Source organism: Pleurodeles waltl, chromosome 2_1 (assembly GCF_031143425.1).
Source record: "Pleurodeles waltl isolate 20211129_DDA chromosome 2_1, aPleWal1.hap1.20221129, whole genome shotgun sequence".
Taxonomy (NCBI): Eukaryota; Metazoa; Chordata; class Amphibia; order Caudata; family Salamandridae; genus Pleurodeles; species Pleurodeles waltl.
The window spans coordinates 620,666,315-620,690,185 of NC_090438.1; the positions used below are offsets into that span (position 1 = coordinate 620,666,315).

The 23,871-nt window shown below is 44.4% G+C and overlaps 1 protein-coding gene across 2 annotated transcripts in view; it reads left to right on the plus strand.

Annotated features, from left to right (window-relative positions):
- SUGCT (succinyl-CoA:glutarate-CoA transferase) overlaps positions 1 to 23,871 on the plus strand; it is a 2,876,649-nt gene that overhangs the window by 61,574 nt on the left and 2,791,204 nt on the right. For both annotated transcript variants that reach the window (XM_069215909.1, XM_069215917.1), the window contains exons 4-5: positions 5,632 to 5,717; positions 19,367 to 19,417. In XM_069215909.1, the coding sequence (XP_069072010.1) occupies positions 5,632 to 5,717; positions 19,367 to 19,417 (137 nt within the window). The remainder of the gene's footprint in view (positions 1 to 5,631; positions 5,718 to 19,366; positions 19,418 to 23,871) is intronic.

Sequence of the window (23,871 nt, forward strand, 5' to 3'; positions counted from 1 at the left end):
AGGGTTTTGGTCTTGTCTTGTACCTCGGAGAGCCTCCCCTCTGCCTCAGTGACCCTTTTAACAGCATTTCGGAGGTCCTGCTGGAATAAGGACAAGTCAAGAGTAAGACTCAGTTCCCCGATCTTGCCCTCCAGTGATGCCCTTGAGTCGTGTATGGCCTAGCGGATGGAGGCAGTGGAGTCCGGTGATGTGCCAGCAGCCTGGGGACCCTGTTTGCGGCTCTCCCCCTAGCCATGACTGGCCTGTAACACTTGTCTGTTCTTCCCTGGGCCAGAGCCGCCGCCTTGACCTTACTCATGGTGCCACGTGGGTACACTTTGTCCAATTATGGGTGACCATCCCCCTGCAAGGGGGAAGGAAGGGGGAGGCCCTGCACTGTATTCATGCCTTCAAGTGCTGCTGGGCCCTCCAGTTGCAGCTTAGTCTCAGTATAGCCCCACAGCCAAGCTCCAAAGGCTGACTCCCGGGTCCAGTTCCCAAGTACATGCCACCAGACAGCACCTCAAGGTGGACAGGGGCTCTTAACCTCCAGGCTTTGATTCAGGATCAGGCACCACCTTGAGATCCCAGACGCCTCCGGTTGCACACTTTGTCCTGCCTTAGACCTGTGGGCCCTCACATCATTTCCCCCTAGGTGGTCTGTGACTCCCCTCCAGCCCCTGGCTTCATTGAAGGCAGGGAGCACCAATGTTACAACAGCTGGCAGGGGTCGGAGCCCAGGCCCCCCACATGTCTCCAAAGAGGGCAGCGGGCTCCCATTGGCTGCAGCTACACCCTTTGCCTTATGGCTGCCGGCTGCAGCAGGCCAATGCGGTCTCCATCACCCTGGCCACCCACTCAGATATTTAGCCTCCAGAGTTCACAGGTCACTGCCTGTAGCTCCAACATGCACAAATCTGGCAGATCAGACAGGGGCCAGCAGAGGAGCTCAGAACTTTGCAGCTGCCATCATGGTAGCCACTCCTAATTCATCAGCATTTCTATTCTCATTAGCTCCACCTTTTGGTTGGTTAGTAATGGGATCAATCACCTGCCACTCCACAACCTAGGCTCCTTTAAGGCAGATTTGGTTGCCTTTGTTTCTTTTAGCAATAACAGAACTGGGAGTCAAAAAATCCATCTTTTAGACAGGAGTGGCAAGTCCCATGGTTATTAAGCACCAAGTCAATCATTTGCATTTACTATTGTGTTTTATTGATATATGTAGTTTTAAATCAAGGAATTCAGCTTCTATGCACAGCAAACAGTCAAAGAAAATATGTCCTAAGTGATACTGCAGTTATAGCTAAGGTGTGGGAGAGATACAGCTTAATGATTAGTAAACATTAAAACTCCATGCCTCTGTTAGTAAATTTACTCACATAAACATTGTCTGAGTGAATACTCTTAAGAGTCTGCAAATTAAAAAACGAATTTTATGCTCTTAAAAATGCTATTTGCACACATAAGCCAAATTTAAACTTTCCAGTAGCTTTGTGAATTGGTGCCCATGTATGCATGTAACTTTTACAAATTAAAATACTCATACCTGAATCATATCTATCTTACTCAGAATGTAAGAGAAACAAGATCACTTTGACTTTGTGTATGTTGCAACTAGTTCTTTTGAAAGTTTGTTGATCTTTTTAAACCCTGCCTTTTGTTGAATGTATTTGAATCAGTCACAGGCATCTTTTAATGTTTTAAATATAATTTTATAGGTTTTCTAACTAGAGAAAAGTACAGCATTATGAACGGTGTAACTCTCAGTACCTATCCTCATGTTGTAGTCAGGTGAGGAAATCATATGCACCTGTATACAAGTTAAGATGGCAGCTTGGGAGTCAGTAAAGGCTTGAATTGTGGTATTTAAATGTTGTCCAGTCATTCAAGCTAAAGGCCAATGCAAGTGTCTACCGTTCATGGGGAGGTTATAGCCATATATGTGTATGCCAGTGGTGTACCAAGAACTGAATAAAAGAAAAATAACTTTATTAACATACACTGTTCCCCAATAGCCAAGGTTCATAGAGGGATAGTGACCCGGTAGTAGTTGAATGTATTCTTTTATCCTAACCTAGATAGCCAGCTTTGTACTTTGCCAGCAAGCTAGCGCAAGATCCATTGTGTTTGTACAGCGAGTTAACAGCTCAAAATCAGGTGCCTGCACACCCTCCCTGGTCCACCTGTTGCCAGCAAGCTAGCGCAAGATCCATTGTGTTTGTACAGCGAGTTAACAGCTCAAAATCAGGTGCCTGCACATCCTCCTTGGTCCACCTGTTGAGTCAGGGTGGTGAAAGCTACTCTAGGGCCGCTCCCATTCCAGATAAGATCATGTAGAAGGGTATCCATCTCTTTAAAATGTGACAGGGCAGCACCTGCATTAGATTGCTATAGTACTATAGTGGTAGAGGTAGCATCACAATTTTCCCCACTGCCCTTTGCTGTCAATGGGCGGGAGTGCCAGAAGGAGACCTGGGTGCAGAGGGATCACACCGTTCATCCTATGTTCTGATCTGTAACATCTGACTCAATGTGACTAACTCACATTCCCAAGCACCTGAATGTAGTCTTCTCCCATTTAGGAAGGATAGACTGTAGCGAATCCCATTCTGGTGGATTCCAGGTTCACAGCGGGAACATGGTAGTCTTTTTTTCTGATTACGTTTAGGTGCGAGATTTTGCCCAGCTCTGTGATAATCTATTTTATTTGGATCTCCACACTCATGAGGTAAAGCAAGAGGTCATCTGCATATAAGGAAATCATGTCCTTTACCCTACCATTAGGGATCCCCCATTCTCTACCAACTATAAAGGATCTGATTGAGAAGGGTTCTGCCACCAGGGCGAACAGGAGAGTAGAAATGGGGCAGCCTTGTGTGGTACCTCTATGTACGCACCAGAAGCATTTGACCAATTCGGATCCAGGCAGTGGGAAGGGTCTATAATTATTTAGCTCCTCCCAGATCAAAGGAGTCCATGACCCTGTATAAGAATCTCAAGTCGCTTGAGCTAAAGGACTTTTCTATATCAGTCACCACTACGGCTGAGTTCAGCCACTTTGATGGGGCTGCTTCTTAGTTTGGGCGAACAGGTGATGGGATCGATGTATAGTATACCTGTATAGATGTATTTATAGATGTACATATAGATGTAATAATGTGGTGATACAGACACTTGCCAGGCATTGCCCCTTGTGGACTATACATTGTGATAGTGTGCAGGAAATGGCAAGCCAAATCAGTTCATCCGATATCTGTGGTGTAACAACAGGTAAAACTGTTGAGGGGCTACTGCAAGAGTCAGAGTCGGAATGCTGAAGCTGTGGCTGCATCGCCAGTTCACCTATGAGATCTGAAGATATTCTGAATGACACCACAGCAAACGTGGCTTCTCATTGGTGGTGAAAGGCTTTTGATGGTGAAGGATGGTCTGGGAATGAAGTGTCCTATGGGCTCTCCTCGGATGCCCACTGAGGATAGTGAGGATGATAGTTACAATTCCTCAGTTTTCGTATCAGGATCAGATCTGTTAAAGGCTTCAGCCCAGCTCTAGCTTTTTAGTGAGTTGTAGAAATTCGTCTTCTGCTTATAATCTTGAGCTTGTGAGGGAATAATAGAGTGTAACGTAGGCCCATCTCCCAGAGTCCATGTTTAATCACTGTGAAATTGGCCCCACAGTTTTACACCACTGGAGTGTAGTTCTGGAAAATCATGACTTGCTCAGAGCTGACCCTGAAGTGTTGCTCTTGTTGTGATCACTGAATAATGGAAATCTTTATCCCTGAAGTTAAGAATCTTGGCCACTGCTGGCCGAGGAGTGGCCCCAGGAGTGGGTAGGTCCGACCAGTATATGATGGGCTCTTTCTCCCATAAACCAGCTGGAAAGAGATTGAGGGGTGGCAGTTTGTGCTTGCCAAGCCAACTATGCTCTTCCCACCATGTCTTCTGCTGAGACCTCCAGGAAGTGGATTCTTGTGGTGAGGTCCTGCATCTGTTTATTGAGGTTCGTGCTTTGCGGTTGGAAGTCTCGGACCATGTTATCTGCTGAGTGCAGACTGTTGAACAGATTGTGTTGGTCCTTTTTAAGGAGATTTTTGTCAATGGCCACGCCGTCTACCTTCACCTTCAAGGTTGTTTCATGTCCATTACTGCTGCCAGAATCTGTTCAAGGGTGGGCAGTGATGGATCAGTGGATTCTAGGTTGGTCAGGGCAGTCACACCAGGTCATGTCAATAGAGCAACAAGTGTTGTGCTGTCTATTGGAACCTCAGAGGCTCCTGTCCTTGTGTAGGCTTTAGAGTGGCCTATTGGAATACTTTTTCTGGCATGCCTCATCCGAAACCTAAGCTTAGATAATGGGCAGTCCCTTGGCACTCAGGTATTAGTGATGCAATAGTCACCTGCACTCATTCCCCTCCCCCCCCGGCTTCCTAATGCATGCAGGAGGGCCTCCTGGGCAGCACAGAGAAAAAAAGAGCTGTATCCTGAGCTTGTCACCTCCGGGCCAAAGTCACCTTAGCCCTGGGTTTGCTTTCACCTTCATCACAGTTCAGTGATGGGCTCACAGCTCCTATGTTGCCAAAGGAGTGCAAGCCTTCACTGGAGCTCCCTCAATGGCAGCAGTCTCGGCCAACAGTGGTCCGGAACTCCCTTGGTGGTGTAGGAAGTGCAATCTGCTCAGCCCAGCTCTTGGCTGTCTCTGCAATGGTGCTGCAGGCCGAGGACGTTGTGCGCTGACGACTTCATACCAGGACGGGGAAAAATGCTGTCCACTGCAGATTCCGATGGACCCAGGGTATCCTCGTCACTCCAGACTTCCAAGTCCGGGGTGGCCTATGTTGCACAGAAGCTGGAGGGAACCAGGTTGGCAGTGGAGCTCCTCAAGGTGCATCTGCCATGTTTTGTGATCAGACCATGCCCATTAGAGTTGTGTTCTCTGATTCACATATCCCCACTTTTCCACTCGCAAAAGTGTTGTTGGCAAGTGGAGCGACCAACCAACAAAAAGTGAAATAGTGAATACAGGGACAGACAGTAGAACATGGGAGTGGATCCAAGGGGGAGCACTTATGGCCTTATTTAGAGTTTGGCGGACATGGCACGTTATTAAAAACACAAAGGATGCTCCAGCCCTTACTTAGACATCCATTTACATCCAATAATGCACTTGCAACATGATGAACGTCACATCTGTTACATTTTTGAGAGAGTCCCTTCTTGTGAAACTCTAAATAGGGCTGTTAATAATTCTAAGTTCCCGGCAAGGTACATAAGCTTGTCTAGGATTGCAGTTAACCGATTGCTGCACATGTGGATTTCTGTTTCTTATCTTTTCCTGGGTCATTCCTGGGTAGTCTCCTCATACCCCAACTGACGCACCCACAGCTTTTTATAATCAACCTAAGTAAAACCAGCTAGGTTCATTCACCGTCACAACATTTGTTAACACGTCTGTCATTGATAGGAATGAGGACCACTGATGTAACACGAGGGAATGAGGACCACTGATGTAACACGAGTAGGGAAATCCATAGGAGAAATAAAAATTTTGTACATCTTTGTGCTTTTAGATATAGTCTCACAATTTAATGTATTTAACTGAAAGGTTTTAAAAATGTAATGTTCTAAGTTTTACTATTTTTATTTATAGGATCTGGTGATGACACTAGAACTTGGGGTCCACCTTTTGTTGGAACCGAGAGTGCGTACTTTCTTAGTATAAATAGAAATAAAAAGGTAAGTGATAGACATTTTTAGTTTCATACAGCAAGCTTTAATCATTTTAACTAAGGTATTTAGCAAACAGCAGATACATATTAGCCACAGAAAAATGCATAAGTAATGCATAACACTATAATGCTTTGCATTTCTTACCCTTTTGAATCTAAAAGTGGTTTACTTTTTTGTGTAGTGACACATAAATGTACTTACTGATTTACATTTAACTAACTAGCTATGCAAGGGTTTTGGGTGCTTGGATTTGTGTGTCTGGGGTGCAGTGGCATGATAACTTTTAGTAAAATGGGACCTCTGTCCCTCTTCTACATCTCAGGCTGCACTCAGCACTGGAAACTTAGAAGTGAGGATGTTGACCCCAAGGATAGGGAGCATCAATAGCTAGTGCATCACACACCACCGAACACTTTCTAGCCCAAATAACTTTCAGTGGGAATGGCAGAAAAAAACAAAAGGCACCTCATGAGCGTGTGGCACCTCCATAATGGAACAGCAACAGCAACAGCAACAGCTACTTCAGTTATGATGATGTACTCTTTGTCCATGAGAAGTACCCAAGGTAGTTTGCAAACTCTACATAGGCGATGGAAGTAGGGGTGTGGGTGGTGCTACCACATGCCCAAAATGACCATGTTGGAGTTTAAAAGGTAAATGGGCAATAAAGATTTCTTTAAAATCTGTTCTTATCTTGTCACATTTATGTGCTTTCCATGCAAACGGTCAAGTGTCAGGCTATGCTTAATGACAAACTTCTGCTTATTCTTTTAACATGGAGACTGGTCTTTACTTTTTTTTCTTTGACTGCAAAGTGAGAGGATTTTGTAAAGTGAACTACGTAACCTTTGTGACAGTCTTGCTGGCATAAAGGGACTTTGGACGCCTATGTTTTAATAGCACACTTTTTGTATTCTTCAGTGTGGTGCCCTAAGTGGGACTTGTGTGCCCAGGTGTGGGTCCTGTGCACATTGTGCCACTAGAACTAAGCTATACCCCACTGATGAGCCCTAATAATGGCTTAACTGGTCTTGGTTTCCAGTTTAGGGAGGACCTGGCTTGGCAGTTTAGGCTGAACTGTTCCCATTGGACCTGGGTCAAGTCTGGTTTGCAAATGGCTTTGTCTAAACTGAGGCAGGATGGTGTGCAAAATAGCGATGGACTTAGATGGGGCCAAAGTAGTTTTTGTATACTTCAGTATGATCAACGTGTATGCCCAGACGTGGGTCCCATACGCACTGTGCCACTGGAACTGAGCTATACCTGACTGATGAGCCCTTATAAGGGTGCTTGTGTTAAGGTTCAGTGAGCACTGGCCTGTTCCCATTGTAGCATGGGCAAGACTTATTTGCAAATAGCTGAGTCCTAACTGTGGTGGCATAGTATTCAAAATAATGATGGACTGGGATGGGGCCCGAGTAATAACCAGTGACTGAGATTAATTCAAGCATTCCACCCATCACCATTTGTATACTTCAGTATCATTCTAAGATGGCTGCTGTGTGTATGAATGTGTCATTACACATGCGCACATCTGAATCATGACACACCCGTCACTATTATGGCTGTTTAGCTTAGCAATCTATCAGGGCCAAAATGCATTATAGAACAGTAAAGTGAGCAAACATTGGCAAAGCCAAGAGGTCTCAACTATGTGTTTTAGCCATGTTTCGCATCAGTGTGGCTGTTGTTCAGCATGGGTAAAGGTAAGTAGGGTACAGGAGAGTGGTGTGGAGTGTCATAAAGTGGAGTAGAGTGGAGGGTTATGGAGTGGCGTGGAGTGGTGTAGAATGGTGTACAGTTGAGTGGCGTGGAGTAGAGTTAAGTGGAGTGGTGTGGAGTGTCATGGAGGCAGTAGAGTTCATGGAGTGAATGGGCATAGAGTGGAGTAGAGTTGAGTTGAGTGGAGTAGAGTGTCAGAGTGGCGAAGAGTGTTGTAGAGTATTGTGTAGAAGAGAGTGGAGTGGTGTAGAGGGTGCTGTGTAGAGTGAAATAGAGGGTTGTAGAGTGGCGTAAAGCAGAGTAGGTTGTTGTGGAGTGGCATGGAGTGGAGTAGTGTAGGAAAGTGGAATGGCATAGAGTGGAGTCAAGTGTAGTAGAGTAGAGTGGAGTGGTGTGGAGTGGTTTACAGTGGAGTGGAGTGACATAGAGTAATGAGTGTACAGTATCGTAGAGGTGTATTGGCATAGAACAGAGTGGTGTTGAGTGGAGTGAAATAGACTAGAGTAACATGGAGTGGCATAGAGTAAAGTGGCCTACAGTGGCGTAGCATAGAGTGGACTAGAGTAGAGTGTCATAGATTAGAGTGGAGTAAATTGGCACAGAGGGAATGGCTTAGAGAGTCATAGAATAGTGTTGTAGAGTGTCATAGAGTAGTGGTGTAGAGGTTCATAGAGTCAAGTAGAATTTAATGGAGTGATGTGTCATAGAATGGTGTATCATAGAGTATAGTGTTGTAAAGTGTTGTTTAGCGGCCTAGAGTGAAGTGGTGTAACAGTGATTTAGAGTACATTGGCTTACAGTGCAGTGGCATAGAGGGCATTGGTTTTCAGTAAAGTGATGTAGAGTGCATTGACATAGAGTGCAGTGGCATAGAGTAGAGTGGTGCAGAGTAGCTTACAGTGGCATATAGTGCAATGGCGAGGAGTAGATAGTTTCAGAGTAGAGTGGAGTGACGTAGAGTAGAGTAGAGTGGAGTGGTTCAGGGTAGAGTGGAGTCGTGCTGGATAAAGTGATGAGGTGCAGAGTAGAGTGCCATAGAGTGCAGTGACATGGAGTGCAGTGGTGCATAATATATTAGAATGGCGTGGTGTGATGCAAAGTGTAGTGGCACAGACTGCAGTAGAGTAGCATAAAGTTGAGGGGTGCAGAGTAGAGTGCAGTGGTATAGAGTAGAGTTGTAGAGTAGAGCAGTCCTGAGAGCAGTGGTACAGAGTACAGTGATGCAGAGTAGAATCGAGTAGCATAGAGTGCAGTGACATAGAACACAATGGTGTAGAGTGCAGTGGTGCAGCGTAGAGTGGTGTTGAGTTCAGTGCTAGAGAGTGCAGTCTTGTAGAGTATTGTAGAGTCCAATGGCGCAGTGTAGGGTAGCACAGTATAGCATGCCACAGAGTAGAGTGGTGCAGAGTAGAGTAGTGCAGAGTAGAGTGGCATAGAATGCAGTGAAGCAGAGTAGAACAGAGTGATGTGGAATGCAGTGACATACAATGCAATATTCAGATTAGATTGATTCAGAGTAGAGTTAAGTGGCGTAGAGTGGAGTTGTTCAGGGTTGAGCGGAGTGGTGCTGGGTAGAATGCAGAGGTGTAGAGTAGAATGGCATAGAGTGCAGTGGTGTAGAGTACAGTGGCATGGAATGCAGTGGTGTGGAATAAATTAGAGTGGCGTTGAGTGATGCAGATTGTAATAGCATAGCGTGCAGTAGAGTAGCATAGATTTGACTGGTGCAGAGTAGAGTGCAGTGGCATAGATTAGAGTGATGTAGAGTAGAGTGGTGCAAAGTAGATTGGTGAAGAGTAGAGTGGTGCAGAGAGCAGTAGCACAGAGTACAGTGGTTCAGAGTAGAATAGAGTTGCGCAGAGTGTAGTGATGCAAAAGTTAATGGTGTGAAGTGCAGTGGTGCAGAGTAGAGTAGTGGTGTGCTCAGTGGTGAAGAGTGGAGTCTTCTAGAGTGTCAAACAGTGCAGTGTAGAGTGGTGCAGAGTAGAGTGAAATAGAGTACAGTGGTGCAGAGTAGAACAGAATGGGGTAGAGTGCAGTGCCATAGAGTAGAGTGGTGTAGAGTGGCATAGCTTGTAGTGACATCACATGCAGTGACCAACAGTGCAGTCTTGGCGCAGAGTAGAGTGGTGCAGAGTTGAATAGAGGGGCGTAACGTGCAGTGGTATACAGTGCATTGGTTTTGAGTAATGTGGTGTTGAGTGCATTGGGATAGAGTGCAGTGGTTTAGAGTAGTGTGGGATAGAGGGCAGTGGCAGAGAGTGGAGTGGTGCAGAGTAGAGTGGTGTAGCGTAGGGTGCAGTACCATTGAGTGCAGTGGTGTAGTGTGGCACAGAGTGGAGTAGTGATGTGAGTGCAGTGCTATAAAATGCAGTGGTGTAGAGTAAATTGTTTCAGAGTAGCGTGAATTAGCTTAGAGTGGAGTGGTGCAGGGTAGACTGCAGTAGCATAGAATATTGGCATGAAGCACAGTGGCGTAGAGTGATGTAGAGTAGAGTGGCATAAAGTGGAGTGGTGCAGAGTGGCACAGAGTGCAGTGGTTTAGATTAGATTGTTTCAGACTGGAGTGGAGTGGGGTAGAGTGCTGTGGTGCAGGGTAGTGTGGAATTGTGCAGGATCGAGTGCAGTGTGCTTACAGTAGTCTTGTAGAGTGCATTGATGTAAAGTGCAGTGGCATAGAGCACAGTGTTGCAGAGTAGACTGGCATAGAGTGGATTGACATATGAAGGAGTGGTGCAGAGTAGAGTGGAATGGCCTAGACTGGGCAGGTTTATATGCAGTGGTGAAGAGTGCTGTAGCGTGCTCTTGCCTAGAGCTGAGTGGTGCAGAGTGTAATAGAGAGGCACAAAGTGTCACACCAAATACCAGAAGTACTAAAGCTGTCCCTGGTGGTAGGCCGTTTTTGTTGCAGTGGAACATGTTCACCTATTTCATTGTTGACAGCACACGCATCCACAACGTTGTATAAAAATGATGTTTTGACATAGGCAGGATGTTTAAGGCTGGATTGTAAATGATGAAGTTGTTTCTGGGTACCTATTTGTAGTTTTCTGGAAAGCAATTATCTGTGTTGTGTAGGTTTTTATGGCATGGTGCTACTGCACGTGTTGCACTTACTGAAGCTATTGCTCGTAACATGTAGTTGTGTAGGCTACACCTGTATGTTTTATTATTAAAAGGGTTTGGTACTCTGGCTTGCTGACTGTAAACAGAAAGATCATTAGGTATTCACTAGAGGGTCACATTAATCAAAAGCCAGCAGTCCTTTGATAGAAGAACCTCAACATTAATAAGTGTTGCCACAGAACGTGTGTGCACCCCCTCCATGCAGGGATTATGGGCCCGATGTACGACTGCATTTTGCTGTCGCAAATGGCAAAAATCACTGTTTGCGACCGCAAAATGGGCAGGTACGATGTACCATTCAACTACCATTGCAATTGTCAACTAGCAAAATAGGGATTTGGTAACCTGTTCACAGACTGGAAGATGACCCTTTGGAACCCCTTCCCCTTTGTGAATGGATGCAAAAATATTTATTCAGAGCAAGCAGTGGTTCCACGGACCAATGCCTGCTCTGAAAAAATTGAAATTTGTTTTTTTTTGTTGTTGTTTGAAATGTATCCCGTTTTCCTTTCAATAAAATGGGCAGCATTTTAAAAAAACGACTTTATTTAAAAGCAGTCAGACATAGTGGTCTGCTGCCCCCAGCAAGCCACCATCCCTGTGAGTGCAGCCATTCCTAATGGGGTCGCAAATTGCGACCTAACTCATGAATATTAATGAGGTAGGTCATATTCGACTCCATTGGGAATCGCAAACAGTGTGAGGTACACTGTTGTACATTAGGTTTTGCGACTCACAATTTGCGACTTGCAAATGGATCGCAAATTACGAGTCACAAAACTATGGGTCGTATATCTGGCCCTATGTTACATCCTCATAAACTGGCGCACAGGAGGGGCATGAGTGGGCTCCATGGGGAGAGCAAATCTGCATTCCTCTTGCTTTCTTATAGTTGCTCTCACTTTGAAGTCACAGAAAGAAAATTAAACACTGAGCTCCCTCGGAAGAAGGGGTCTGACATTTGACCTCTGTGGTTAAAGGCACAGCGAGTGTGGCTAGATAAGAACAAGATATAAAGGCCTGTTTACAGAAAGTGAGATCTTGGAAGTTAAAGTAAACAAGGGCAGTACAAAATCAAGCTGGACAGCCTAAAATAAATTGCCAGTGCTTGCTTCTTTTAGATCTTGTCATGGCAGATACATTTGTTAGTGTGCAATTGAGGAGTATGTGTAGAGAAATATGTGAATGCAGAGAAATAGGCTGATTTCTATTCTATTGAAGAATTTGCATTTTTTAATTTGATTTGTTGAATTGCTTGTTTGAATGTGTGTGGTTGCAAACTCTAATGTAGCAATGTGTTTGATTTATATGAATGGCATCTGTGTTTATGACAAAGGTACACATGCTGACCAGCAACCTCCTCAACGAGCATTGGCAAAGCCAATAGGTCTCACCTGTACGGAAGCTATTGGCTTTGGCAATGTATTTCAAACATGTAATATACCAGTGTGGCTTCTGTTCAGCATGGCTAAATGTTAGTGGGATGGAGTGGGGTGAAGTAGAGTGGGTTGGAGAGAAGTGGAGTAGATTGGGGTAGATTGGAGTAGGGTAAATTGGTAGAATGAGTGGGGTATGTAGATTGGGGTGGAGTGGTTTAGATTGGGGTGGAGTGGAGTGGGGTAGATCAGAGTGGATTGGGTAGATTGTAGTGAAGTGGAGTAGAGTGGGTTAGATTGGAATGCAGTGCGGTAGATTGGGGTATTTTGGAGTGCAGTGGGGTAGATTGGAGAGGAGTAGATTCAGATAGATTGGAGTGGTGCGAGGTAGAGTGGGGGAGCTTGGAGTGGATTGAGGTAGGGTGGATTGGAGAGGGGTGGATTAGAATGGAGTTGGGCAGTTTGGAGTGTGGTGTGGTAGATTGGAGTGCAGTAGATTTGGGTAGACTGGAGTAGGGTGGAGTTGGATAGATTGGAGTGGGGTGGATTGGGATGAGGTAGATTGTGGTAGATTGGAGTGGAGTGGTGTAGTTAGGGGTGGAGCAGGTTAGATTGTGGTAGACCGGAGTAGGGTATACTGGAGTGGATGGGGGTAGATATGAGTGGAGTTTAGAGTGGAGTGAGGTAGATTAGAATGGAGTGGCATCGTTTGGGGTAGTTTGGAGTGAAGTAAGTTTGATTGGAGAGGAATGTGATAGACTCCAGTGTGGTAGATTGAAGTGGAGTGGGGTCGATTGGATTGGAGAGAGTTAGATCGGGTTAGATTGGAGTGGAGTAGAGTTGGGTAGATTTGGTAGATTGTATTGGAGTGGGATAGATTGGGGCAGAATACGGTGGTGCGGCCACAAGTAATTACCAGTAGCTGAGTTTAACTCAGGCATTCCATTCATCATCTCTTGTATACCTCATTCTCAATCAAAGATGACTGCTGTGTGTGCATGTGTCGCAACACACAACTGCATCGTCATTTATAGAACAGTGAAGTAAATAATAATAAAGCACTTGGAGAGCGAAAAGTTTGGTGCTCAGCTTTTAAAGACAAGTAAATTGGCTTACCCAGTGCTTGTTTCTTTTAGATCCTATCATGGCATATGCATGTGTTGGTGTGTAATTGATGTATGCTTGTGGAAATACGTGATTGTAGAGAAATGGGTTGATTTCTTTTCTATAGAAGAATTTGGATTTTTCTATTTGATATACTAATTAGTGTTGCTTTGCATGTTTGAATGTGTGTGGTTGCGGACATTGATGGAGCAATGTGTTTGTATATGAATGTCATCAGTGTGTGTGACAAAGGTTCATATGCAGACTATCAACATGCTCAACAAGCATTGGCAAAGGCATTAGGTCTTGCCAGTGCAGTAACTATTGGCTTTAACAGCATGTTTTAGCCAAGTTGTACAACAGTGTGGGTGCTGTTTAGCATTGCTAAACATTAGTGGGATGGAGTATGGTGGAGTTGTGTCGGGTGGGGTAGGGTAGTTTGGAGTAGACTGGAGTGGAGTGAGTGTATTAGGGGAGATTGGAGTGGAGTACTGTAGATTTTGGTTGCGTGGAGTGGAGTAGATTTGGTAGATTGGTGTGGAGTGGGTTGATTGGATTGGTGTGGGCTAGACTGGAGTGGGGAAGAGTGGGTAGATTGGAGTGGAATGGGCCGATTAGAGTGGAGTGGGGTACATTGAAATGGGTGGGGAGTGAGGTAGAGTGTGATAGATTGGAGTTGAGTGGGGAAGATTGACTGATAAATCAATCAATCAGGAATTTTTAAAGCGCACTACTGACCCGTAGGGTTCTCAAGGCGCTGAGGAGAGGAGGGGGCAGTGCTTAATTTGTAAATAAAAATGTGCTGGTGCCCTCCTCTTAAACACGTGGCTGATGCATGTAAATGTGCGAACACGGAATACTGAAGCAGTGTAATCCCGAATCCATCTCGGGCCTCTTCAATCTATTTACAAGCTCTCCCGGCCCCTTCAGCTCACTCTTGCAGCTTTCTGCTTTCTACCTTTGTGGCTCTTTTTTGTTTTTCTCTTCCTCCGTCTTTCCCATATGTGTCTTTTGCTCACAGCAAATGCTTGAGGCAGAAGACTGAGCACCGGCCCTCAAAAATAAGAGCCGGTGCTCAGTGCCGGAAACAACAACCACAAATTAAGCACTGGTTGAGGGAGAAGGAGGGAGGGAGGGAGGTGCTGCTACTGCTTGAACAGCCAGGCCTTGCGAAGTTTCCTGAAGGTAAGAAGGTCTTTGGTCTGGCGCAGGTGGGTGGGAAGAGTGTTCCATGTTTTAGCGGCGAGGTGCAAGAATGATCTACCGCCAGTTGTAGTTCTGCGGATGCATGGGACGGTTGCGAAGGCGAGGTCGGCGTGTGCGTAGGGTGTGGTGGCATACAGTGTCGAACGCGGCCGAGACGTCCAGGAGGATGAGTGCCGTGGTTTTGCTGCTGTCCAGTATGGTTCTGATGTCGTCGGTGGCGGCGATGAGGGCGGTTTCGGTGCTGTGGTTGCTGCGGAATCCAGATTGGCAAGGGTCCAGGGTGCGGGTCTCCTCGAGGAAGCAGGTTAGTTGTCTGTTGACAGCCTTCTCAATGACGTTTGCCAGGAAGGGGAACAGGGAGATAGGCCAGAAGTTCTTGAGGTCCTTTGGGCCTGCCTTGGATTTTTTGAGGAGGGCGTTGATCTCAGAGTGTTTTCAGCTCTCCGGGAAGGTGGCGGACTCGAAGGAGCTGTTGATGATCTTCCGTAGTTGGGGTGCGATGATGGAGCTTGCTTTGTTGAGGATGTGGTGAGGGCAGGGGTCAGATAGAGAGCCGGGGTAGATGGTGTTCATGATTTCGATGGTGTTGTTGTCATTGACGGGGTCCAGGAGGGCAGGAGGTTTTTATTTTTATTTATTAAAGTAGTTGTGTAGTGCAGACCTAGCCACAAAGGCAACAAAATTAGCAGTCAGTTTTCAGTTTGTGAGAGGAGAATTGCTCACAGAACCAGGCCAGAATTAAGTCTTGACTTGACCATTGGGTGATGGCAAGCTCCTGTGCATGAGCAAAGCTAAAGCTGAAATCTTGGTTTTGGAAATGACTGGTTTAAGGAGGAAAATCCTTACCCTTCCTCTAGCTCAATGCCTCTGAACCCCATCCTGTACCTCATCAAAAGGTAAAAAAAGTCAGAGTTGTCTTTAACATCCCCCACTCATTTGTGTGTTAAGTCAACACCTTACCTAAATGGGTTACCTTGCAGCTGTCCATCCTATGGAATATCTTCGCAGTTCTCCTGAGAAACCACTGGGTGAAGATTACAAAAACTCTAGCCTTGGCACACCCTGATTATTGGATTGTCATCTGCATTAGGCCTACGGAGTACTTATTTGAGAGACTTTGAACTTTGCAAAACGAGGCAGTCAGATTGTGCATGAACGTTTCCAACCACAATCACATCAAACCAGCTCTAAAAGCCATACACTGGACCAAGGATTATTTTCAAGGTCCTCTGTGTGGCCCATAAAGCACACCGGAGGAAGGACCAAATTAGCAGCCCACAATTGCTCCACACTCCAACTGGAAAGTTTCACTTTACAGCCATCCATTTCATTATGGGAGGGATTCTAATGACAGTGGCAAAATTAACTTTGTTCCCAACTGTTGCGTTGTGTGCAATTACTTGAAATCTTGTATTAGTAATTTAGCATACTTTGTGTATGTGAGTCGTGTTCACACCAGTCTTGCCAAGAGGTTTCTCAAACAAGTCATCTGCCAGTGTTTTATTACACTTTTTTACTGAATGGGCCTGCTTGCTTCGAAAAGCCATGCAAGATAACCAGCAAATCAGATTTTGCCCTAAAGGAGTTATTTTTGCAATTTTTTCATGGTGTTTCTTTACATTTTGTGTGAGAAATATCATCCACCTTTACTCATAAACGAATGGACTTTTAAAGGGCTAAAGCATGAAGGTACATCCTAGGGGGTGCGGGATCCTACAAATGACACATACTGTGCAATACAAATTTCTAAATAAATAACTCTCTCATCAAACAGTCGTATGTACCATGATTTAACATACTGAGACCTATAGCAATTCTACAAATATGCTTTCAGCACACACAGACAGGACACCATCAGATTGGAGACTGAGGCAAATTGTAAAAAAGAAAAACACAGGCAGCAGGATTTTTCCATTTGTGTCTCCACAAATATAGAACAACATCCCTATATCCATCAGGACTGCACCAACCCTTCTCCAATTCAGGAAAGATTTGAAGATTTGCCTCTTTAGAGAACATTACATAATGATGTAGGAACAACCCAAAAACCTGCTGCCTTCTCAACTACTTGTTGACTGCTTCCTTGCCTTTGACCCTTTGTACCACTTTGCTGCTTTTGGCTAGGTTTGCACTATACGAACACAACATACAGACATATATGTATACATAGAGGTCCTAGGTATTCTAAATAAGCAGACATCACCACATTATGGCTAGAGTCCTGCATCTGCCAAACTATAAATAAGGCCCCAAGGGCCTCATGATTAAAAAGTACATCTTAATATTCCTATACAGTGGCGACTGCCACTGAACGAGCTGGTGGGGAGGGATGGGGAGTGATAGGACAGGATGGAACAGTTTAAAAAAAAAAAAACTATATATTTTTTTTTTTTAAACACTTACCTTCTAGGGCAGAAGCATTTGTCTCCCCTCCGTCCTCTTCCCAGCTGCACTGCACACAGGCTCCCAACCAATCATGAAGCTGCTGTCACCAGCATGACAGCAGCGTCGTGATTGGTCTGAGTGGCCTGCTTCACCACTCAGAGTGGAAGTGGGAGGATGTGCATGTTCTCTACTATGCTGTGCAATACAGCTGGGTAGAGAACATGCAAAGTGTGCATGTCTGTTTGGCCGGCCCAATACGGCCGGACAAACAGACATGCACACATTGTGCTGCAAAGCCCCTCCTCTGCCACCCCTCTCCCTACAGCCCAGCCCTGTCCCGCCCCTTAGTCCCAGGAAAAATAAAATGATAATAACATAGAGCACGTTTTTATCATTTTATTTCTACTTCTTTGAAAATCACCCCTCCCGCCCCTGTTCCTATAATGTGAATAATAACAATTTGCTATTTAGAAACAGCACAATGTTACGTGCTATGGGTCAGATGTATCAACATAAGGGACTGTGATTTCCAAATTGTGTATTGCCATACATTTAGAATAGTGATTACCAAATAACAATTCGAAAAAAGTGATATTTGGAAATCTCTATCCCAAAGGTAGGTACATCTAGCCCTTAGTCTTTTAAATCCCTCACAAATAGATTGAAAGCCTTGCACACATTCGACATTGCCGCATTAATTCCTAGGGAGACTTAATTCACCAATAGGTTTCATATACAACTGTAACCATGCTAAGCAAGCACAGGCAGCCTAACCCGCGTACCGTACATAAATACACTAAGACACAGTGAACAGTGATTACTATCTCACTACTTCTCGCAATAAAAAGGCTGAGAAAAACTGAGAACTCTGAACCACGGCACATTTGAAAACGCATGTTCAATCCAAACAAAAGTCCACGTGCGCCCTCAAACACTTTTTTGCACTTCCTCTAGCTACAACATCACATCTAAAACTATTGGGAAAATTGCTCTCTGCAGTACAACACACAGCCTCATTGCATACAACCTCATAACGGACAATTCGCACTCAGGTAAGGATTAGAGAACAGCATATGCAACTTTAAACTGCTCACGTTAAAAAGAACATTCTCCTAAATATCAGAACACTTGTGAGAAACAAAGCTACCAACTCTTACTAGTCTGCGAGTTTTAGCATTATCATGCCACCATCTTGAGAGGCACATTCTAAAGGACAAGCGATATACCTTTTTCACAAGTGTCATACCAGCGCAGTCAGGATGCTTCAGGTTGCCAGACAAAAGTGTGTACATTCCATCAGTAAAGACATCTTCAGACAATACCGGTGGAAAGACTAGGGGTCCAATTCACAAAGGTCAACTTAGACCAAAAGTCTAAGTTTATTCCAAAAGTCTAAGTTTAGATCTAAAGTCTAACTTTACTCAGAGTAAAGTTAGACTTTTAGTCTAAGTTTAGGCTTGTAAGTTTAGAATAGAAGTCTAAACTTAGGTCAAAAGTCTAACTTTACTATAACGAGTTAAGTTAGACTTTAAGTCTAAACTTAGATTTTTGGTCTTAGTTTACCTTTGTGAATTGGGCCCTAGGACCATAGCATTCACAGCTTTCTTTTCTTTCTTCTTGCACTCCAATCTAGCTTCTAAGTGTAGCAAAGCAGTTGTTGTGCCTTGACATATCTCTGATAATTCTTTCAGGTGAGGCAGAAAACCAGACTGCACACTCTGTACCTTGTTCTCGAGACTCAGCATCACGACTTTAAAAGACACAACCTCCTTCTCCACAGTGATCAGATGAGCATGAACTATTATTAACCTTTTCAAATCCGTTCACTTTATTCCCGATAACATCTAGGCCAGGTAGTATCACTCTATGCCTCCTCATTAATACAAGTGTGTCACTGCCTCCAGGCTCCTTCTTGGATTGGGGCTTTCCCCCTTTTACCTCAAGCTGAATTAAGTCATTTTTATCTCGCCGAATGTGCTTCTCCAACATCCCTTTGTCAGGTGTAGGATCCAATCTCCCCCAAGTCTATCCACCACTCATCTTTTGCTCCCAACCTACATGGGCCTGAATGGAGTGGTTCCGGTACTACTACAAGCTGTAACTTTATCGAGAGGATCCTCCCGCCTCAATAATTCAGTCTATGGCTTGTCATCGAAGCAGCCCGTGCCTCCCTCTCAAGAAGACCCAAGAGCTCCACTTACTAGGCACCCTCCAACTTGGATTCACCACCGCCCTCCACTGCCACTCTCCACATGCTTACATAACTCTGTTTTCAAGTGTGTCACTCACTCTGAACACTACAAGTTACACTAAATGTGGATAGCCATGTTTGTGCCATGGCACAAGCAGTGGTACTAGCAGAGTCAGGCTGAGGAACTCAGAAAAGAGCAACCATTCCACATGTCCCCAGGCGCTGAACTCCTCTTTGAGTTTCACCACAGCATTTAATTATATTGCCCACATTTGCTGGCTACACTACCCAAGGGTATGCTACTAGTAAACATAATAAGTTAAATGAATGAAATTCAGCTACATATTTATTGTGAGATATAATTGGGGGTGCCCAAGATAATTTGATCTTTATTGAAGTATTATATTAACTGTATTGACATAAATGTTATTTTGGGATGTCCACATGAATGTTGATCTGTTATTGCTCTATAAGTGTCAGGTTGATTGCAAACACAGAAGGTCCTTTTAACGCCTAAACCTATTTATTGTTTTTTCTTCACTCAGAGTATAGCCGTCAACCTCAAACATCCAAAAGGGACGAAAATAATACGAGAGGTATGTTTTACAAAACATGCAGGGTTGCTTTCACTCAGACTCTATGAATTTGTTCTTTCTTTTCATTGTTTACTGTAAAACCTATAGCTCTGACGAGGTTAGTGGAGCCCACTTCTTTTTTTAAAGTGCCATAACAAGATTGTTATTATGAGGAAGATTAAGGAATCTTTTTTTGGACCAAGTTCACAATGTTTTATTGCTCTATCTGCGGTAATGTAGATCGATAAAAAAGTACATTTTGGTTGTGCATGCTGTCTCAAAACTACGTTGTGTATGTAAAACATGCATGTGCATAAATTAATTTTGCACATCCATCTCTCACACTCACAAAATCTGTGCAAGTGGGCAGTGATGGAGATCTGTAGAAACAGATCTGTGCGTACCACTACCACAGGGATATGATCATGTGCACAGAGCTTGCTACTGACCTCCCTTTTCCGATGTGCGAATCATGACTATGTGAGAAACTCCCCCAGAAGAAGGCACAATGTCGGCGAACAATTTGTATGCAAGGGAATATTAGGAACAGGAAAGTAATTCTGTGAAATTACCAGCATGGGCCCTTTTCAACATCTGCATGGAAATGCTTTCTTTGACCCTTCGTGAATGGAGGGGCAGAGACTCCAATGACCTAGTAAGCCTTTCCTTCTTCCCTACATGTTTATTAGGAGACATTGGGCTGCATCACAGATTTTTAACTGCCAGTAGGTACTAAGGTAGTGCTTGCTCTACTCTAAACATCTTAAATAGCACTTAGGGCCCTATTATGAGTTTGGTAGACGGGAAAGTCCGTCCACCAAAATCCCAACAAGTGGCCGCCGCCTACGTGGCGACCTCCCCGCCGGTATTAAGAGTTTCCTGCTAGGTTGGCTGTCGGAAACCTGAGTTTCCGTCCGCTGGCCTAGCTGGAAACAGATGGCAGCATTGCCTCCATCTCGTAAGCGAGCCAGCAGCAATGCTGTAGCCTTCAGGATGCTGGGCAGGGGGATCCCTGCACTGCCCATGTTAAGCGCATGGGCAGTGTAGGGCCCCCTCTGTGGACCCCTGCACCTGTTCCGCTGGAAACCGCTGGTGAAGTAGGGGGTTGTAATCCTCAGGGCAGCGCTGCCCTGTCAGATTAGGACCACCACCAACCTCCAGACCGCCGGGATCTAAGATCCTGGTGGAGCTGGGGGTTCCATGGTGGCCCAACCACCAGGGTTTTAATGTGGCTGACGGACGGATCCAGACTGCCACCACGAGTGTGAGGCCTATATCGTAATGATGCCCTTAATCTGTAGACAAATAAGTGCCAGGGCCTTTCTCAGGAGACATCCTCTGCCAATGCCACCACACTTCTTCAAATATAAACATGTGGACTAATTTAGGTCACCCAATGTTCTAAGAATGTCCTAGACGAACTTGTATTATATTTTTGAATTGTATATTTAATTAATAAGCACTCTGCTAACGTTGTGTGCTAAGAAAATAGTCACAGAGCACCACACTGTGGTGTAGTGTCATAACCAAGTGCCCGTTTAAGAATTAAGTGCTGGTGCCGAGGCACCAGTATATACAGGTACTAACTAAGCACTTTGTACCACATATTGTGAAAACAGGATTCAAGAATTGATAATGTGTGAAAGGAACGTTCGTGAACATTTGTTGCGTGCCATTTTGTTGTGCTGGTAATGTGTTCTGTTTTTTTATTTTTTATTTTGCTGTCTACATTATTGCAATGTGTTTTTGTTGTGTTGTGCTGCAGTATTTGAGTTGCATTCTGTTTTTAACTGTTTAGTTGTGATGTGCTATGTTTTGTTTTTATTTGTGTTTCGTTGTGTATGTTATTCTGTTATGTTTAGTTGTTTACTTAAAATATGTCAACAGACAGCTACATTCCTTTCCAAAGCAGCACATGCCTTGAAAGTTCTTTTGATAAGCAACTATTTAAACGCACATTATTTTGCCATTCTAAGGTGGTAAAATAGTGCTGCATCAGCAATTCAACCACTTAAGGCACAAGTCAGCCCAAAACTGGGACTGCTGCCATTGTTCAGTTTACGTGGTATGGTCCAGTGAATACTGAAGCAGCTATTATGTGCCTTCTGCTGTGCTGTGCTGTGCATGGAGGTCTGGCGAGAGAAAGGCAGGCCCGCGCTTGTGCTTCCTCCTTGGACCTCCTCTTTGCACAGCTGCTGGGATTTCTGTGTATATGTTCATGAAGAGCCTTTCAAATGTGCAAGTTCCTTTTTATCTTTAAATTTGGGCTTTAATCTCTAGTGGGAAAATACAGATCTGCAGGATGTGTGCTAGCAGATCTGCAGGATGTGTGCGAGCTAGCTTTATTTACAAAGAGTTGCCGCGTTATTGTCCTGTGAGTTTTGGTGCCATGCTTTATCTGGGGAGTGGGCACAATGTTGTGGGAATGATTTGGTGTACATTCTAATCTCTGTATGGTTTAATTTCTGGCCAGACTAAGGGTCTTATTTAGAATTTGGCGGATGGGTTACTCTGTCACAAATGTGACGGATATTCCGTCTGCAGTATTGCAAGTTCCACATACAATTTTATAGACAAGGGTATATGTGGAGTCAGCCATTTGAAATTGTGCATGCTTTGAGCCTCATTTGCTGGGATGCTCTCACCAGTGAATCATCTGACCAGTGGAGCTGTAATTAGCCTTTCCTTAGTATGTCAATTACAGTATAAGTATTGGTGTAAAAAATCATAGTACTTAAGTGAATTATGTGATTACTGCTGGTCGCACATACTCTTGATTACCATTTGTGGTGAAGATTGTTATCTTCTCCATACTGTCCTTTTCTTCAGTAGGTCACTTTGTTTCAGTTATACAGAGTGTGATGCCTCCTCCCCCATTCGTACTTTCACCTAGTAAACCTCTCATCGGTTGGAAATCGTGATTACACATATTCGGGGTACACTTCGTACAAAGCAAAGTCTAAGATATGTATTTTTGCACACAATGTATGTTTTAAAAGATTCGATTTTTCTATACCATATACAAATACTTCATGCGTAACTTACTTTTTAATTAAGTTGTTTTGACCAAAAATGTAAATTCATAAAAAGTCTCCCCTATATCAAATTCCTAAAAGATAATTTCAATTTATATTCCTGATATATCCCTAGATTTTTTTCACTTGTGGTCTTTGCACAGAGTTACTGGCTATCACATGGTACAGTCATCATGTGTTTTGTGGTTTAAAAACCCTCTTTTTCAGGCCTTCAGTTAATTCATCTAGACCCTCAAATGGTCGTCTTGAATACAATAACTAGCATCACTTTTTCTGGCCACATCGACCTCCAATCCATACAAGGTTTAAGGTTGACATCTTGAATGGGCACCGTTTCCGTGAGGTTTAACTTGTATTTGCATGGTACTGGGTTGCATTTACCTCATGGTACTAATAAAATTGCATGCAGTTTTACCATTGCCCCCAGTACCATGCAGCTCGGAATGAGACCAACGTGCTTTGATTTGTTTTTGTCATTATCCCTGGAATAATCGATGGTATTTCGATCCTTTCACAAGTTATGGGCCATCATCTGGATAAAAAAGTTTGTGTTCGCACATGGGGCCCAGCCACCCTGGCACCATGTGCAGAATTCTACTCTATGTAGAATTCCTCAGAATTGGAATAGAAATATGTGGTAATTGTCACATAAGGTGAAATCATTCCTCAGGGGCAACTGGTGTTTATGGGCACCAACTGGATTATGTGGCAAGAACATGGAAATAAACACAGAGCATCTGAAAATAAATCACTGCTCCCAGACACTGTGCTGAATCTCCTGGGTGAACTCTAATGAACTTTGCAGATGTCCTACTGCTGAAGCGCCAGCCGGGCGAGGATCTCTTTGTCCTGCGGACACAAGCTACAGCAGTGACATCACAGCAGAGGGAGTGGTGAATTAAAAAGCCATGGATCCAGTTGCTTTTGAGGCGCTTCAACAGTGGTCCTGGGAGGAGTTAAAAAAACTCCATTGATTTCAATGACTGTGGGTGGGACAAACCGATGAGGACACGGAGCTAGTGGGTGGCAACACTCATCACAAAGGGGCAGGCTGTAGGATGGATGCGGGGGGGGGCTCTCCTAGCAGTAATGCATGTTTAGTGCTGCATTTGTTTTCAATTTCAAAAACCATTATGGAGCTGGGCATGACAGAGTGCTCCTTATCCCCACTCTGTAGAGGCCCAAGAGAAGGAAGGAACCAGCTGTGGACAACAATTGCACTAGTGGACTAAGGGGTAAATGTGCAGTTAAGCTTCTGCATCAGGGGCATCTCACCCTCAGCCCCCTGCCGCCCCACCCTACTCCACTCCTTGCTTTTGTAGCTGCAGGCAGGGTGGGGTTCTTGATGAGCCTCTTCTGTATATAGATCGGAAGACAAAGACTCATAATTAATTTGGGGGGTGAGAGAGTGAAAGGAAGGATGGGTGGATGGATGGATGA